This window comes from Lathyrus oleraceus, chromosome 7, assembly GCF_024323335.1.
Source record: "Lathyrus oleraceus cultivar Zhongwan6 chromosome 7, CAAS_Psat_ZW6_1.0, whole genome shotgun sequence".
Taxonomy (NCBI): domain Eukaryota; kingdom Viridiplantae; phylum Streptophyta; class Magnoliopsida; order Fabales; family Fabaceae; genus Lathyrus; species Lathyrus oleraceus.
Genome location: NC_066585.1, coordinates 234,948,686 through 234,964,478, shown reverse-complemented (window position 1 = coordinate 234,964,478; position 15,793 = coordinate 234,948,686). Strand labels below are relative to the sequence as shown.

The following is a 15,793-nucleotide window of genomic DNA, read 5'->3' as shown; positions in this document are numbered from 1 at the left end:
TCGCATCCTGCGAAAAAACAACCGGCGAGCCTAAAAATAAAACACACACAGAGCCGCCACTAAACGTTATTTATCCCAAGATAGGGAAAGGAAACACTCAGAGAAACCTGGAAAGACATGGTCTCGCGACCAGAGAGAAAGGGTAAGGGAGTCGGTTACGCAAGGGGAAGGTATTAGCACCCCTCACGTCCGTCGTACTCGACGGGATCCACGTCCTAGAATAAAGAAAAGGTTGCTAAACATCACACACACACACGGGGAACGCAGGTGGGGTTAGGAGAAACGGGCTCGATAAGGTATCGCACCTTATGCCTACATATCTTGTCTGGAACAAGAATCAGAGCCACTGTAGTTCGGCTTACGCACGCCAAACAACACAAAACATACAAACAAGCAAGGGTGGCAAACATGGAGCCCGACAACCACTGGATGGAATTACGTCGGCATCCGAACCAAAACACACTCAAAAGGGCAAACTTGGAGCCCGACAGCCAATCACTGGGCTTACGTCGGCATCCGAACCCAAACATACAATCAGATAACAAACAAACACACGCAAAAAAGAAAAAGGTTGCCCGGAGTGGTCTCGCACGACCACCTGCCTACATACCTTGTCTGGAACAAGGATCAGGGCGATGTAGTTCCCCTGAAAGGGACTGAATTGCTAACCAGAAACCGGGGAAAGATACACGACTAGGGAGCTGAGACTCGAGCCTAATGTTGTCATGCATCGTTAACCCTAAGTTCAGTTTTCTATCCTACTTGCATAAACAAGCCTATCCTAACCAGGAAAGAAGCTAGCACACAAGCATACAATCATATCATACATCAAATGAGAACAGGCATCTCAAACAAGCACGTCAATCAGATATCCATATAGCACGCACTATAACCACACAAGGGGCTCAATCAATGGGGTTTGACCGCCGAAGCGAGTCGTCTGTACAGGCTGGTTTTGCTCTTAACCTTGCCATTACGAGGCTAAGGTGAAGCAGATGAAAGGATGAAGTGAGGATCAGACCTCACAGCTCTTATCCCTAACCAGGGAGAGCTGACAAATGAGCATGGGTCCAGAATAGGGGAACCCTTCTATACTCGAAGACTCTGACACAACAGATCTTGGGCTTGGATCTCAATGCTACAACCATGTAATGGGAGCAAGGAGAAGACTCAACTGAATAGTGGGGGACAGGTTGCTTGTCCCTACCTTCCACCAATTGCCTTCTTTGAAGGACTTTTCCTGCTTGGGCTTAAAATAAACATACACAAGCATTGCCTCTTAAGGAGGACTTCAGACAATTTGCCCGGCCCGGTAACAGCCGGGTCTCCAGACTACATGAAGTAAGAAGATTATACCTCTATGCAAGTTGCTTAAGCAAAGCAAAGCAATAGTTCACAAGGAACTGAGCAACTAAAGTACCTGGAAACAATCAAACTCAGTCAGTACTCAGTCAGACAAACTGTAAAGCAAACAGTTAAACAGCTTAAACAATACAACACAAAACAAGCCCAAGGCTTAAGCCCAAGCTCCAACACCTACAAAACAATGTTATGTTAGTGTACAAACATCCACAACATCAATTAAAATCAACTTGTATCATTCTCCATGTACATTATGCTTTTGATCCTGAAAAACCAAGCAAACACTAGCAACTAGACCACTAGGCCAAGCCTAGGGTCCAAAAGCAAGAAAAACTTAAAACAGCAAGGTATCCACCATCCAACATCAAATTATCATCAAACACAAGCAAACATCATTGGTCTCATGTTTATATCATCCATCAAGTTCAATTCATGCACAAACAACACAAAATGAGGTCAAAAGAAACATCAAACATGCAAACAGAATTATTGCATTCAAATCCATACCAAAACACATCCAAAAATTCTCAAATTAATTACACCTAAACAGGGGTCAATCAAGGTCTACCATGTCAAATTTGAGCTTAATTGGGCAAATGAAACCATGTCAATGAAAATCAACAAAAACAGTCACAATTTCATGTTTCAAATCACACCATCAATGCATACATCCTCTTCAAAAATTCATATCTCATTGAAAAAAACAAAGAAATGGATGAGACCAAAACAGGGAGGTCACACAATGTGTCTAGTTCATGCATATCAAATTTCATGACCATACAGTACAACATGAGGATTTCCCCATCAATCTACCAACATGTATCACATGAGCTTGCAATTTCAATCACCAGAAATGAAAAATCATGATCAATTAGAAAAGGCAGTGAAAAATTCTACAAAAATTCATACAACATCCTAACATATCAACAATTCACCATGCCAAATTTCATTCAATTCTAACATGCATAGGTTATCCAATTAAATTCAACAAGTTGACATCAAGAGGTGTGACACAAATTGTCACACTTAAGTTCCAGAATTTGCTGCTCTCTGACCAGGTATCAAAAATTCATGAAATTTACATATAAATAATCCTCAATGAGTCAAGAACCACCACAAAAATTTTCAGCCATTTATTTTATGATATGAGTATTTCATGATCAAATTGCCAAAATGTATCAAAATGTGACATACATTAGAAAAGCCTATGCCAAATAAAATATTTGCCAAGCACAACTTTGACCAATAGGTCAAAAAAATCCTACACAAGTCAACAAAACCATAGAAAAAATTTCCATAATTTTAGGAATTTTTTGCTATTTTTTCTGAATTTTTTAAGGTGTTAAAATATTTTTTAGAATTAAATGAATTAATTAAAACTGCACAGTGGCATAACTGTAATTATTTCTGGCGGGAGCGGGAAACACAAGTTTTGAAAATTCAAACCAACAAATGGATCAAACACACAAACAGTCATCGTTCTCAAGCAGGAATTTCCAGAAAATTGAAAAAATGATGAACATCAAAAGTTTACAGAAATGGACGAGCATATAGTCATTGAACTCGTCTTCTCAAGCACATTCCAAATATCCATTCAATCAATCCTAAAAGTTCCTAAAACTCTCGAATCGACTCACTTAGGGTTTGCATTCATACTTTCTTTTCCAGATTTCTCACACTACAGGCAAGCATTTGCAAAACTAAAGCTATCATGACGATCTACATGCTACGCACTTTAAAACGCATATCATTATCAAGCAAATGGTTAAAGTCGAATTTCACTCAAACCTGGAAATTGCAGTGTAATGCGCGCGGCTTTGAGCTCTAATTCTTGAAAACAGTCGCACTAGAAGGATATAGAAGATGAATGAAAGCCTTGCCCTAGCTTGATTCTGCTCCAGTCATGCGAATTTTCGATTTACCATTGATGGTGAGTTCTTCAACAGTCGCGTTTGGCCAAGCTTTTCCTTCCAATTTGCAAAAACAGTTGATGTAGATGATTGGAGAAGATGAATGCAAGAAAAATTTCGAAGTTTGGTTGAGAATTGAGGAAGATTGAAGGATTTGAGGGTTTTGTGTTCTTGATGCAAATTGAGAGAATGTGGAAGTTTCAGATCTGGTTTCTTGGTGTTTGTGAATTCTGTTATGATTAGATGATGATTATGAATATATACTTCAACTTAATCCACACTTAATCACCTTAATTAACCAAACCAAATGTAATTAGCATAATATGGTTTAACTTAAGCAAGGGCAAAATGGCCTTTTCACTCAAGCCCTGTGACAGCTCATTGACAGCTCATACATTCTCAATTGATATGTGGAGTGTGTTGGCTCAAATGAGATTTTCACTCTTGTGCATGAAGATGGTGCATGAAGTAATATGGACATGAACAGTGCTGTATGAGAGCTCAAAATAGAGTTATGTATTGATACATAACACTTTTTAACAGTATGCATCGATACATAACTTGTTTGTATCAATACAAGGCACTTTTTAACAGTGTGCATCGACACATAACTTGTTTGCATCGATACAAGGCACTTTTTAACAGTGTGCATCGACACATAACTCGTGTGCATCGATACATGGCCCTTTTTTGCCTTGCACGCATCGATACGAAATTCGTATGCATCGATACATGGAAAATTTTGCCATGCACGCCCGGTGGTAATTTGACCATATCTCCTCAACCGTTCATCCGATTCTCACGATCTTGGACTTTTTGAAAATGGGAGAGAAAGATCTACAACTTTCATGTTCAACAAAATTCCATTTGAAGCTTTTTTGATGGGGGAAAATTGGGTTGAAGTCGTTCCAAAAACTTGCCATCCTTTTGGAAACTTGAAACCATAGGTCATTTTTCCTTTTGGAAACCTTTGCTATGACCTCAAATCCTTCAATGTGAGTATTTGAAATGTCAAATGAGACTTGTTTGAACATGAATGGAGTATCTCTTGCCCTCTCCCTCCTCCAAATCCATCAATCCAGGCACAGTTGACCACAATTGACTTTTCTGACAGATAGATGAATTTGGCTACGCACTGATCAACTTGAGCCCCAAACTCCTGATGAAATGGCTCAACCATGAAACCCTAGCATCCATGAGCTCAATATAATCACATTATGATCCTCATATCCATCTCAAACCCCCTCTCCTGATCCAGCCATGATTGGCCCAACACAACTGATTAGGGCTGACTAGTGGTCAAAACCCTAATCTCAAGGAATCTTCTCCAATCTTCTGATGACATCCCACTATGATGATGATGATGTATCAATTCAATCAACATGAAGACCAATACCCTTGGGAATCATGCAACCCTAATCTCAGCCCAATCCTCAGATGGCCATGATCAGTCAGTAAAACCCTGGCTTGCACCTTCTGACTTCCTATCTCCTGATTAAGACTTGGGAAGATGGCTTGCACAATGTAACCACACGATATGCAATATGAAATGCCTAATGACCTAAAATGATATGCAAATATGTTAATGCTAGTCCCAAGAGAGGAGGGTAAATTTTGAGGTGTTACACACATACTCAGACAAGACGAAAACAAAGTTCAGTATGTGAAGACCAACATTAAGACCATTTTAGGATAGGATTTTGTCAACCACATTGGCTATGTTATTTTTTTTCCCCAAAATTGTTTTGTTGGACTCTCCTAAGTACGTGGTCAACATTTTTCGTTCTTATTGACCGATACTACCTCCGGGCTATTTCGACCTAAGTTTCCTTCACCTACCATGGGTATCGGTTATTCGACCGGTTGGGGGAATAACCCTTTGTTACACTTGATTACTAGGAGAACATTCATTTTTTACAACTCCTGGATTTTGAATTGCCCTAACTGCTTAGATTTGAGGCACTAGTTGAATAGGCGCTTAGGGAGCACCAAAGAAACCAATAATTTGACCCATCTGATGCGCTGATTATTGATAAATATGGTTTGTGTTTTGGATTATAAGATTAAACACAATACCAATTTTTTGGGGTAAGCATATTGACCATATCTTGGTTACTATCATCCATTTGTTGCCTCATAGCCAAGATGGAACTCGTAGTTATGAGTGGCATAACTTGATGGATATATCCTAATCCTCCTTGGAGTTGTGTCATTCAACTAGGATTGCTGATAGCAGATTCTGATGCTAAATATTGATTAAGAGGAGACACAATAGTCATTTCATCATCTGCATATCTAGATCCACTAGTTTTTAGGCCTACCATCATCACAGTTGGCACGCCATATGGATATTCTCTACTACCAGGGGTAGCGTAAAACTTGGGAGAAATAAGGAATACGATCTCCTATAGTAGTTTGTGTAACCCTGGGAATAGTTGGAAAATTGGTTGATTATGGTGGGGGAACCACCACTTCTGGTAATGTCGTCAAAATTGACATTTGACTTACAAAAGGAGCGGTTACTCCAACAGACGTTGAAGTTCATACACCACCAAACGTTAATTCGATTAGCTTTTCTTCCATATTTTGAGCGTCATTCCAGGGAAGGGAGGGATTTTTAGCTGATTGAAGAGCCATATTAAGAATTTTACTACTACTAAGACACATAAACACTTAGACATTAGAAACATTTCATGTATGAAGAACAACACAGACAATAAAAGCATAAACACTTTTCTGTAAAAGTTTAGAAATTTCTTGCACAAAAGGGTCCCACCGGGTGTGACAATTAGTTTAGTGTTATTTTTAGTAACCAAATCACAATTTTTAGTTCACTTAAAGGATTAAACTCGAAAAAAATCCTAAGGACATAATATACAAAAAGTGTTTAAGAAAATGTATTTGTGCTTGATAACTTAATGTTCGAATATAGAACAATTGGATAAAAATCCCAAGAAGTAAAATGCAGAATTGCTTGAAAGGGTAAAGTAAATGAAGAAAATAATAAAAGAAATTAAGTAAAATTTCTTAGATTAAAAGTGGGACATAGATTCCTAACTTTCTCACAAATCCTTTTATCGTTGTAACTTGGATATTTGAATTCTATAGAGAGAAAAATTTAAAAAGCAAACCCTTGTTACAAAGATCAAATCGAATTATACACAAGTACATCAATAACCGTCGATAATGGTAAACTCTCCAGAATTTGAGACATACAATATTACATGGACTTTTGTCCTCAACTTTGCTTCTACGTGTCTTCAATTCTTAAACTGCTGCAAAACTGCTATTGTTATCGAAAACAACTTCATGTCTTCCAACTACCTCTATCGAGAATCCTCCCAATCGAGCTTTGTGATTTTGGTGTCAATTTTTATATGTACTTATCATGTATATTTATCTTACCTACACTCTTGTAAAACACGTTGAGTCGAAAGCCTCAGGCTAATACGCACACGATCCTGTTGATCGCGCACGCAAATTGTTTGAATGGTTAGCTTTATGCATGCGATACTTTTTATCATGAACGCGATGAAACCTATCATGAACACCATTTTCCCATGTCTAGAGATTTTTGTTAGCTTTCTTTTTCAAAATTATCACCTCAATCAGAGTTATGAAACTATAAATATGATCAAATTACTAGACAGACGTCATGATGTAAATTGTGCCGAAATTGATATTTTCTTCACAATTTCTCCACTTTTTCATCTTTTTGCTTTCTTTATTCACTTCTTCATTTTCTTCCCATTTCTTCATAAAACTTAAACATAATTAACTGAAAACTAGTAAAAACAATTGCAAGTGCTTGTAAAAATTACATAATGATAAAGTGTCATCACAACCCCAAACTTACAATGTTGCTCGCCCACAAGAAAATCATTCATAACTGTGATCTTCATCATAATTTTGTTCTTATAAAACCAATGATAAATACCAAATATTGTCGAGTTATCACTTTTGTTCCTTGCTTCAATCAAGTGTAGTTAAAAAAGTTTTTCTTCAACTTTCTATATACTCAACCTTCTCTTAATATCATTGTTCACTCTTATTGAAATAATATGGTAAACACTCATTTACATAGAATTGATATCAAACATATGCATTTTCAAGATTACTAAAAATTTGTCACTTTCTATTTGAAAACACGCTTTTGAGGACTTTCACAGGTTGTAATATGGCTTCTTTTAAGGTGGGATATATCTGGCTAATAGTTTAACTCCTTGGATTTAAGTACCTTCTACCTTCTTGTGTAGAAGTTAGCAAGATCCACCTCGTTAACCAGGTAGTATCGGTCCTTGAAGTTCATTTCCCTCGTTAAATAAACCTCAAACATCTTGGTACTATGCTTAAGGGAGATTAGACCTTGACCTCGAGATGAATCAACAAAACTCCATTGAGCTTTAAAGAGGTGGAAGAAGAATACCAAAGAGACACACCTTTCTTGTACTCACACTAGTAGTGTAAGACTTTGATATAAGCCTAGCTCACTAGATGCAATTGTGAAAGGGTAATTACTAAATAGGTTAGAATGTTCATTTCAACATCATTGAAGGGGAGATAGAAAACAGACAACACATCCTTCATACTTTCTACAAATCCTCTTATCCACTCAGGGAGGAAACACTCCTCAATCTAAGAGGGAACTCACTTCAATAAAATCATGGTATAGGCCACCTTCACATGCGAAGGTAGAAACAATGTCCAATGTCTCTTGATCCACCCATATTGTAGGATTGCCTCACGTCGCCTTTCAAACTGTGAGTTGAGAGTTATCCATGTCAAAAGATGATATCAACCTATGATAGAAAGGGTTATAAGTAAAGCACATGGTCAACACAAAGGTAAACTTGGCGTCCTACCAAAGTCATCTATAACAAGATGATCCACCAAAGTACTAGATAGAAAGGGGCTAAACACCCACAACTCTCTTCTCTAAAAACCCTAATAAGATATGCAAGTATGAAAAGAAAATAAAGTTCAAACTCATGCATTACCTTGAAAACATGAGCTCAATGACCTATACACTGTACACCATACTGTAAGAGGTAGTGCAAGTACGTCAGAGTTAGCGACTAATGAGAAGAGATTGGCAAAGTTACAAGAGGTTATAGACTTGGGAGAAGAGTTATCAAAAATTGACAAATGGCGAAAAGGGAAACATGGTAACCACATAAATCCATATATAACCCTCTATGGAATATGATCCATGTTATCCTTAACATTAGGAAGCGTGAACCACACCACCATCAATCAAGATCTCATCACATGATGTTCAAGAACACTCAAATGCCCTAGTACTAAAAGGATTTGTTACCGTCAAACGTAGGGACACATGTCGAGATATACTCGTGAAGTATTATTGATCACGAGGAAAACATTTAATGAACTTTCCAAAAGACATCAAACGTCCCATTAAGGCTACTTTTTCTTCTATGAGAGGTCAAACTGAAGATGAATCTGACAAAGCCTTCGTTCTACGACCTAGAAATAATGACTTGAGGGACAACTGTTATTGGTCGTATGTAAGGCCCATGACAAAGGCCAAATAACAAGTGTTAACGAGGAAGACATGCATAACAAGTGAACCTCATCCCTGTCGAGGACATACCATAACGCCCTTCATCACATTCCTCACCAACATATCTAATCGAATGACAACCCGTACAAGATGTTGAATCACACGAATGATTTTAACCTCCCATGTTATATAAAGACTGCCATTTCAGATATTCAATTCTTTCTCACTTTCATGCTACTTTTCACTCAATTAATGACTTTATACTGATTATACCCCCTATCACCGTATCGAAAACTTGTTTCGCCGCACCAAACGTCTATTTTATCATTTCACCACAACTTTCTAATTCCTTAATAAAAGAGTTACGGTAAAATTCAAATATCGTTCACTATCCTATTGTGGTTGACAAATAATATAAAAATTATTTACACTTATAATATGAAAGTATGAAGTACCAAACTCATATACACATTACTATATATATATATATATATATATATATATATATATATATATATATATATATATATATATATATATATATATATATTCACAAAAATTTAAGATGAATCCATCGCAAATCTCATGACATAGATTAACTCTCCAATTTCATTAGCCAGCAATTCGATACACATGAACCCTACGACGTGATGATAGGGATTCATCCAGGTGAGCAATATGAAGTAAGAGTTGACTAATTTTCTGCACCAACAAAATGTGTTAAATAAAATAATGGTCTAAACGGATGATATTCAAGCAAAAAGACACCACATTTGATTATTGGAATTATAATTATTATTCAATTATAAATAAAATTATCATAATATAATTATGAGTGCATCTGTCTCTTAAATGTAGAAGTCTTCACTACTACAAATAATATATTTCATGATAAATCTTTCACCCTACTAAACCAAAAACCGAGGTAAAATGTCAAGGTACGCCATATTTTATTTTATTTTTTCAATAAATATCACATATTCCCTCAATTTTTAAATATAACCGAGAGAAAAATTAATTTAGGACATGCTTCAAATCTCAACATCAAGATTTTATGTTTTTTATTTCTTTAAAAGTGGTGTATTTCTTTTTGTTTTATTTTTAATTTTTAAATTAATAATCTATTCCTTCAGTTATATTTAATAACTGATGGAATTAGATTATCATATTTTATTATAAAAACATTCGTTAATCAGATTTTACCCTAAATCTAACTTATATGTAGCCGCTCCAAAGTCTTACACATCATTCTTTGGGATGAATTATAAGACCGGAAAAATATTCAATGTTCTTCAATATTGAACAACATTTTTCTGCTCTTGCAATCTATCTCACATAATAATGTTGATGTTGTTGTTGTATTTTTGTAATAATTTTCCTATGCTATCAATCAAAGAAAATATTGAGAAATTTAGTGCTTTCCTCGGTTGACAATATTGAGAAATTTATTCTTAAGCACAATCATCAATTTCTCTTTCATGTGAAAGCATTTTCTATAAAAACATTTGTTCAAGATAATAAAAGCTCTCTAAGATGTATTACAAGTACAAAAAAAAAATTCTCGTAGTTGAAACAGATAATTTATTAGAAATTTGAAAAGATAGGTTGTTCTCCAAAAATCCACGGTCAAATTCTTGATTTGTTTAAACAATTTATTTTAATATTTCGTATAAACAATGTAAATATAAAAAAAAAGTCTTTTCCCATCGGTTTTTAATAGAAACCGAGAGGTACGAGGCATTTAAGTTAAAACATATTTTATTATTTTTATTTTATTTTAAAAGAAACATATTTTACCGTCCATTTAATGAGTATTAACGCTCAAGACATTGTCATTAGTGATCCTCGTGAAACCTAAACCCCAATTATAAAACATTTGACATGAAAATTTTGAAACTTGATGAGTTCTTATTATTTTGTTGGGAAAAGTTCTCAATGATGGATTGCAAGAGTAGAAAATCATTTGGGTTCAAGGTTTGTGTTCTTAAATAATCATATAACTAAATATTTATTTTGTTTATCTAACTTTTTAGTTTTGTTTTATATCAAACATTTGATCTTCTTCAAGATCATTGAAACGAGGATCCCTAACATTTGCTCTTTCCAAGATATCCAATATTTATTCTTTATCGACAACGATGATGATGAATCGGATACAATATTTTTACTCTAATATATATATATATATATATATATATATATATATATATATATATATATATATATATATATATATATATATATATATATATATATATATATATATATGTGTGTGTGTGTGTGTGTGTATATATATATATATATATATATATATATATATATATATATATATATATATATATATATATATATATATATATATATATATATATATATATATATATATATATATATATATATATATATATATATATATATATATATATATATATATATATATATATATATATATATATATATCCCCTTGACTTTGTTATTAAATCGAGAGGTATATGATGCTAGTTTGAAAAATAGAAAAAAGCTATTGACGGAGATCGAACCCATGACCATTTAAACTAACCCCTCAGTTATTTTTAAACCGAGGGGTAAAGTGACAGATTTTCATGACGCCTTTCACTACCTCGCCTCTTTAACTGAGGTTAAATCAACTTCCATTCGATGTTACATGTGTTTTTTTGTAGTAGTTCTTATCTTAAGTTTTAATAACATCTTAGAATACATGTGTCATTTGTTGATCTTCTATTCACTCATAAGTCGTCGATACTAGTACTATTAGTTACCTAGAAATTGATGTCAACTTTCTAAATAGGGTTGAGAATCAATATTTGATTTATGGGCTTCGATGTCGTGTTACATTACTAGAACATTCGAGAAAGGATGGAATCGAGAGGAGTTAGAAGTCGTAGGAACAAAAACTTAGAAAGAAGTCACAAGCTGTATGGGTAAGATTTGGGTGACTTTCAATTACCAAAGTCACCACAACTCTCTCTCTCTCTCATTTATATCAGAAAAAACCACTACATGTATTCAACATCATATGTCTTTGCTGAAATACCTCACAACTTTGGTGCTAAAGTTAAGCTCAAATATTAAGGTTTTATCATATTTATTAAGGAAACTGAAGAAATACTTATTGGGAAGGAGCACAATAGACAACACCATATGGAGACATATAATAGGAAAGTAGAGAATGTGACTAATATGATACAAGGTGATCACTATGAGGTAGGAAGAAGACACAATCAACAAGAAAATGAGACATATGCACAAAAGGTTCAAAATGCAGTGAAGAAAAGTAGAAAACTTTATTTACCCACAAATCCATTCAAATCAGACCTTTGTTCAGACTAAAGAAGAAAAACTTCAATAGATAAAAAAGGCTTATATGGGGAGAGGAACAACGTGGAATGAAATACAACCTTCAAGAAGTCTTTTATACACATTGATATTTCTTAGTCAAAGTAACACCAATGGGAGCAAACTTAACATAACTACAGGAACACGAAGCGGTGAATTAAATGCATTAGCCACTGATCTAAAGGATTGACTCAGACAATGGTCTAAAGAGATTAGATCATGGAGTTATAAGGAAATTGATAATGCTTTGGGCCTTTGGCATAACAACACATGTATGGAACTCCAAAAAAACTCAACGTTGACTACAAGTTTTACAACATACATCTGTATGGATGAAAACACCATGAATAAAATACCTTGGAAGTCACAAGAATCTTGATTAAATTTTAGTGTAACACAATAATTGACAGGGTGATGACTATCATAATAGACGATTGTGATTTCAGAATAATTCCCGTTGAAGATCAATATGGACCTTTGCAGATCATAATCAATGATAAGACAAAGGAAGAAGATGAAAACTTCCCAACACTCGATATTATGGATAAGGTTGAGATAGATGTTGATGGTGATGGCCAGAGGAGATTAATCATAGTGGAAAGAGGATAATCTATTAACAGACGAGGGAACAAATTTTAATAGCAATTAATGCCTCATTATTTTGCAATGATAAATTGCTAGAGAATTTCAAGACAATGAAAACATCTTTAATATGGAGAACTTATTTTGATTGCTTGAGTTATTTGTGTGGGACCAAATTTCTACATTACATTTAAGCAACATCTAAGCAATCTAAACCAAATTTACTTCAATGGTGATTTCAATAAGTAATCTATATGTGGTCTAATCAATTTATATTTTCCCCATCAATTATTAAGATTAATATTATTTAATGATAAGCAATACATTTTTTGGATTGCTTCATGAAGCAACTTACAAAAAATTTTAAGCAACGAGAATGCCACATGTATATACTCTAATAGTAAAAATGCTAAGTTCTAGAACTTAAAAATCCTAGTGTGCATTAAACAACCTCCATTAAAGATGCTCTGAAAGCCACATCAATTAAATGCCCCATAACATTGGTGGAGGCTACTATTCAACATATTATTACTATGTATAAAGGGGTTCATGATAGCAAATTACAAAGAAGCCCATGTAGTGTGGGTAATAAAGAAAACATTACCCAACATCAAAAAATTTACCTTCCCTCCAAAACCTTCCATCAACCATCTTTATAGCCATCTTGTTACAAACAATATTTGAATGACAACAAATGACCCAACTCCACATCTAGGATCCTTTAATGGCTTTAGGTCGGGTGATAATATACACCATTATCACATTGATAATAACTTGTAAGATATTTTATGTAGTATTATTATGGTGGGTCAATCATATATAAATATTATTCTGTATATGTATACTTATGTGGATATTTGATAATTTTTTATCCATGATTAGTGACATGTGATCATCATGTCAATCCACATAATAGTCTCAATGTTTTAATATTACCCCACTTTATACTAAAGCTTAAAGTATTTTAAGAATGATATACTCATGTTTAATGAAATCTCACGATTAAATCACATTTAATGCTTTATCAAACATAATAACTATTCTAGAGAATTTTTTACTTAAAAAAAACATAACAACAAAATGACAATTTGATACAAGTAACAAATTCTAATAAAACTATGAGAAAAAAGACTATGCACCGACAGTGTAAAATATTTTTACACTGTCAACCAATCAGAGACGTGCATCCCGCCAAATCACATGTTTAATTTTAAAATACTGGTATGACATGACAGAACGTTATAATTCTATTGGATGATGGTGTAAAGAAAATTTACACTGACAGTGCACTACCTTTAATCTCTAAAACTATTAACCTTTAGGTTTTACATCAACAATGAGATGAGAAAGAAAACTAAATATTTTATTTTAATTTATTTTGTAGTAATTTGATTTAGTTTTAATTTTGGGATTGTAATAGTTTTAATTTAAAATTAGTTGATATTTACTTTGTTGCACTTATTTTAGAAAAATATGATGTAATTCATATATGTTTATGGAAGTCCTTACCATAAGTCCTTCTTTAAGTTCTTGAATTAAAATTAACTTGAATCTTATTTATGGCTTGTGAATTCCTTACTATGGTAAGGATCCATCTTAACTTATCAATCTCAATGATTGTAACGTCTTCTTTATCATCTCTTTCTCCAAATGAGTCTCTAAGATCTACCAAAATAATTTCTTTCAACAAAATAACAAACTAAAAAGGAAAACTAAAGAGTTATAAAGAGATACACAATTCACAAGAATATTCTAATGTGGCCTTATTAGTCTTAAATATAGTATTATTATCTTTGATGTAGTTTTATAATTACAGATATAAAACAAACTGAAGTGTATAAATATATTTTATTAATCCTTTTAAGTTATTTGCCATTAAAGTAGTTGTTCAAATATGTGTCAGAATAACAATTCTTTTAAAGAAATAATCATTTTCCTTTCAAATTTTAATTCCTTTTTAAGATATGTTATTTTCATGTTAATAAAAGATGTTTACGGATAGCATATACTCACCTCATCTTTCTGTCTAAGAAGATCATTCAAACCATCCACCTTCCGGCGACGCCTTTGAATCCCGAAATAAACCAACCATACCAACACCGCCGCCGCTGCGGCAGCTCCGGCCACACACGTAACTGACCAAAACGCCCCCGCACACGTTGCACAATTACGAACCTTGGAAGCAACCCTCACAATCTTCACTCTCATAGCCTCGAACCGCAGCTTCAGCAGCTTCTTCCCTTCATTGGCCCAATCTACCGGCGTGGAAGCCTCCCTATCACTAAGGGAACTTCCATCTTCTTCGTGATGGGTAGGAGTGGAAGAAGAAGAAGATGATCGGTCACCACCATCGTAAACTCCAGAGGATTCGAGAGGTGTGTGTTGTTCTATTTGTTGCCACTCGTTAATTTCTTCCATGTTACAACTTGTTTACTAAAAAACAGTATTATGCATGTCTAAAATATGTTGCTTTATTGGATGAATGGCTTTAGTTTTAGTAGGAGGGCCTAATGATATTTAGAGGATATGGTGGGCCAAGAATTATCACCTATTTTTAAAATCAAGTATATTAAAATATCATTTAATTATGTATATATAATAACATTAAATAAAAGATACATTTCTATCATTTATATACAGTTTTTATCACTTTAAGGTTTGACATCGTTTGATTTATGGAAGATAGATATGGAAAAAAAATTAAACGGAAGAAAGTAGAAAGAAGAATATAAAATAAAAAGAATTATATATAATTTACATTTAAACATATCAAAAGAAAAAGAAAATACAGTAAATATATGATTTGCATTTAAACATGTCAATATATACTATTAAACATACATGTCTAATGTAATATTGTATAACTACTAATCTTTTTTTTAGTGTAGCAATCAAGATTTCACCTCGGTTGTAAATTTTAGTTGTAGTGAAAGGTGGAAGGAATTGTCATGAGTTTGATACTCAGTGAAACAACTTACACTAATTTTGTTTGATAAATATAACTCAATTTTTTATATTAATATTTTATAATTCAATTTGATATATTATATATTTAGTGAGG

The 15,793-nt window shown here is 33.8% G+C and overlaps 1 protein-coding gene across 1 annotated transcript; it reads right to left on the bottom strand.

Annotated features, from left to right (window-relative positions):
- Positions 1–9,292: 9,292 nt before the first annotated feature.
- LOC127106080 (uncharacterized) lies at positions 9,293–15,229 on the bottom strand. The gene is made up of 2 exons (XM_051043360.1): positions 14,746–15,229; positions 9,293–9,495 (listed from the first exon to the last, which is right to left on the bottom strand). The coding sequence occupies exons 1-2, from the start codon at positions 15,148–15,150 to the stop codon at positions 9,406–9,408; spliced, it is 495 nt and encodes a 164-aa protein (XP_050899317.1). The 5' UTR covers positions 15,151–15,229; the 3' UTR covers positions 9,293–9,405.
- Between the last annotated feature and the right edge of the window lie 564 nt (positions 15,230–15,793).